At 44.7% G+C, this 4,245-nt stretch overlaps 1 protein-coding gene across 1 annotated transcript in view; it reads right to left on the bottom strand.

Moving 5' to 3' along the window:
- The window catches only part of F2RL1 (F2R like trypsin receptor 1), a gene marked incomplete at its 5' end in the record, with an annotated part of 14,627 nt that extends 10,383 nt beyond the window's left edge, over positions 1–4,244 (bottom strand). The window contains 1 exon segment of the mRNA XM_006775567.2: positions 4,217–4,244. Within this exon segment, the coding sequence (XP_006775630.1) occupies positions 4,217–4,244 (28 nt within the window).
- Position 4,245: the final 1 nt, after the last annotated feature.

Here is a 4,245-nt window from a genome sequence, read left to right as displayed (position 1 = left end):
ACTGCCATTTGGAACAGCATGGATGGACCTTGAGAACATTATAGTAAGTGAAATAAGTCAGCCAGAAAAAGCTAAGAACCATATGATTTCACTCATATGTGGGATATAAAACTAAAACTCATGAACACAAACAGCAGTGTGGTGGTTGCCAGAGGGAAGGGGTGGGGGATGAGGGGGCCCTAAAATATCGGGGCAGGAGAAGATTTGACTTTATTGCACATGGTGCAATATACAGATCTTGTAACATAGAAATCCACACCTGAAGCCTGTATGTTCATGTTAACCAATGTCATCCCAATAAATTTAATTTTTTAAAAAATTAAAAATAAATCAGATTATAGGATATTTGGGGATTAATGCTCAATACTGTAATTATGGATAAACACATACCACTTGAATAGAAATATTGTTCACTGTTCATTTAACAAATAATTTGGAACCTACTATGAGGCAAAGCGAACATGATAATCTCTGCTCTAAAGGAACCCCAATCTAATGGGAGACTGATAAACTGGTAACTAAAACACAATGTGATAAATATTATGATGGAATTAGCAAAGGTTGTTATTGTTGCAAGATAAGGGGAGAGAGAGAGGGGGCACCACGTGGGCTTTGGCCTTTGAAACTGATGCTATGTAACAAAACAACCAATGAGGAAAGCACAGGGGTCCTAAATTAATGACAAGTCCAATTAGAAAGGGTCAGGTTCAAACAAAGAGCTGCAGCATATATAAACTGGAGACAAAGGAGCACAAGACAGACTTCTTTTCCCATTAGAAAGAGAGAGAACAGCTTTTTCCTATTTGAGGGCCCCTTCCCAGGCATCCCCTTTGGGGACACCCCTGCCCAGATGGAGTTTGTATATGCTTCCAATAAACTACATTCTTATTAAGGAAAACTTTTACAAATTTATTTTTTATCTTTGTTGGACAAGAGCCCATAAGAAGAAGTCTGCACCCCAAACCCCACATTTCATTATAGTACAGACTCATCTCATTGGGAGGAAAGGCTGTCAAGATGCAGAGAGCTAGCTAGCTCAGCTGCTTGGAAAACTGAATTTAAAAGTGAACTTAGCTTCAACTTTGACCTAAGAAAACGATCTAGGTATGTATATATCACTGACAGAATTCAGATTTACTCATTAAAAACTTGATTTAAAAAAAAAGTATAACAGATTTGTACACACTGACCATGAATAGAAGTATTGGGTTAAATAAATAAATTATAGGATGACATGTATAGGATGACAATATATATTTGTGCATAAAGTAGTCTGTGGAAAGGGGAGAAATGGGAAATTTTCACTTTTATTAACACTTCTGATTTGTACAATTGTGGGGGAAATGCATATAAAACTTTTAACTTTCAAAGCACTTGTTTTTTACTTTACGCACTCCCCACTAAAACAAGTATAAACCTATTACTTTATTGGTGTTAACGCTTCTTTTGTATCCCTTTTCCTACTATCTCCTACCTCCAAATCTTCTTTTGTTCCCAACCTTTAAGTGCAGAAACTGAAAAATAAAAAGCTTCAGTTGCTGCGGCCCTCTTCCTTGGTACACTTGAGTAAATTCCTATGTGTTCTTTCAGGATAAACGGTCTTCCTCTCCACACTTGCCCAGCTAATAAAACCATAAGAAAGGCAAACACAGACTTCACTACAACAGCCCCATCAGGATTAATTAGTAACCACAAGGCAAGCTGGGAAACCAACGCAAATTTAAAATCCCATCTTCACGTTCATGACAGCTCATTACAGTGTTCTCTCTTATCACAACACCTTGGAAATACGCTACGTGTTTAGCACAACAGAGGACCAATTTAAAAAGTACAATACATTCTCCGACAACAAATTTTAGAGTCATTGAAAATGTTTTATATCACTGACATGCTACTGATACTTACATAATCCCAGATTTGTGTGAAAAGATTTTCTATGTGTATGAACACATATTTTATGCATGGATGCATGAAAGCATGGGAAAGGGCATATACCAAAATGTGAACAGCGGTAACTTGGGTGACTTAATTGAACTTCTCTCTTTTATCTGTCTTGTTTTTTGGTCCACAGTGATCACATATTACTTGTATCATTAAGAACCAATAGCAAAGAGAACAGAAGTTTCAGTCTCCAAAAGAAAAATAGAATGACTATGCCATAGGGGACCTATGGGTTGTGATATAGAAAGTAGTAAGTGCCTGAAAGAAACCAATTTACATGCCCAACTGCCATCAACCCACCAGGCCGCTCTGGCACGTCCCCTCACTTCATTCCTCATTTACTATTTACGGAGGTCCTTCAGGTAACGACTGTGCAGGACCATGGCAATGAAGAGGACCAGAGGGCCCCTGGCCTCCAAGAGTTCACAATCCAGTGGGGAGACAGACTAAACATATTTACACAAATAATTATCAGTTACTCTTGTGACAGGGAAAAAAGGGAAGCCTGATTGAGTATTTTCCTTGTGTGCACCCCCCACCCACGCCCACGGGCCACATCTATAAAATGAGAAGGTTGTACTCGAGGCGGAGTTTCCTTCCATGAGACAGTCTTTTGGGGTAAGGCCTTTGGGAAGAAAACCAAAGCTGTTATCTGTCCTATAGCAAACTGTGGAGCAAGCATAAGGGTCAGCTAAAAGGAGATGAGCAAGCCCCTGGCTGGTTTGGTTCAGTGTATAGAGTGTCAGGCTGCGGACTGAAGGGTTCCGGGTTCCATTCCGGTCAAGGGCGCATGTCCCAGTGGGGGACATGTAGGAGGCAGCCAATGAATAAATCTCTCATCATTGATGTTGATGTTCTGTCTCCCTCTCCCTTCCTCTCTGAAGTCAATGGAGATGTATTTTTCTAAAAAAATAACAACAACAACAATAATAAAAGGGGATGAGCAAAAGCGTGGGCTGAGGGCCAGAAAAACATTAGTGATGCTCTATTTCTTAAAATAAAATTGGTCTCAAGTTGGGAGGAAAGTTACCCTACAATGGAATAAAAGTATGCATTTGAAAAAGAAAACACCCAAGGTGCAATATTAAGTAGTTCTAGTTAACAAGTAGCCTGATTTTATTGCTGTTACATTAAGTTCATCCTATACACCAGGAATCCCCCAGTCCCAGCCCAGTCACTTTGTCAACAAGAACAAACCAATACTCTGAGCAAGCTTCCTATAGCAACTGTCTGAATCGTAAAAGCACTGAATCACCTGCACCACATTGCTCCCAAAATGTTCGTCCGCTTTCATTACTTTCTGGAAATGAATAAATGCTGACAATAAAGTGTAGACAGAGGTGCAGTTTTCAAGAATACACCATAATATGCTTTTCTGTAACTCCAGAGGTAAAATAATCACGGTCTTCAATCTAATTCAAATTCACAGTGACTGGCTCTTTTACAATGTCTTTACAAAAAGGATAAGGTGAGAAAGCCCTTTTACAGCAGGGCTACACGTTTCCCAGGGAGATAAACACCTCCCATGGAAGGCTACCCTGGCAGCCTCCAACTGCGGGGGGTCGGTTAGCATCACCGCGGCGAATCTCAGGCCAAGCACCCCCCAAACCCCACGCGCTCCGAGGCGGGCTCAGCCCGGGCGCTTCCGCGCACCCGGGCAGCACAATCGCGGGACCAGGCAGCCGTGAACAATTTGGCACCTGAGCACCAGCCCGCCCGCCAACTGGCCTAATCACCTTGAAGCTGAGGCTGGTTAGTTACCCCGGGAACCCAGCGGAGTCCGGCATATCCGGGCCAGCCGTCGGGCCAGAGCCGCTGCGGGCCCCGCTGGGTCGGAACGCCACGGGCCGATCCCAAAGAGGGCGCTCCAAAGGCTGAAGGGGTTGCAAAACAAGACAAGTGGAAGGTCTCAGGCCGCGGGCTCCCACGCACTCCACCCCACCCCGAGCCACCAGCTTGCTACCTCCAGGGGTCCCCTGGGACCGCCCGAAGGAAGTCGCCAGGGTGTGCGGAAAGCTCTTAGCGACTTGGTGTTTGCAAAGAAGCCAGCCCGTGGGAAGGGAGGCTGAGCCCTTTGGGTTCCCTCCCTGCTCCCCCGCCCACTCCAGCCTCTCCGGGCGCTGGGATTCCCCCGCAAAGCGGCCGAGAGGAGTCTCGAGGTGCAGGGGAGGCGGCCGGAGGCAGCAGAACTGCCTTCGCGCACCGGCCCCACTTGCACCAACTGCCCGGACCCGGCTCCCTGGCGGCGCGAGCCCTCCTCCGCCCGGTTTCTCACCTCGGCTGGTGTAATTGCAGGAGGCAGAG

This window comes from Myotis davidii, unplaced genomic scaffold (assembly GCF_000327345.1).
Source record: "Myotis davidii unplaced genomic scaffold, ASM32734v1 scaffold44, whole genome shotgun sequence".
Classification (NCBI taxonomy): domain Eukaryota; kingdom Metazoa; phylum Chordata; class Mammalia; order Chiroptera; family Vespertilionidae; genus Myotis; species Myotis davidii.
The sequence above is the reverse complement of the archived record's forward strand: the minus strand, read 5'-3'. Positions and strand labels throughout refer to the sequence as shown.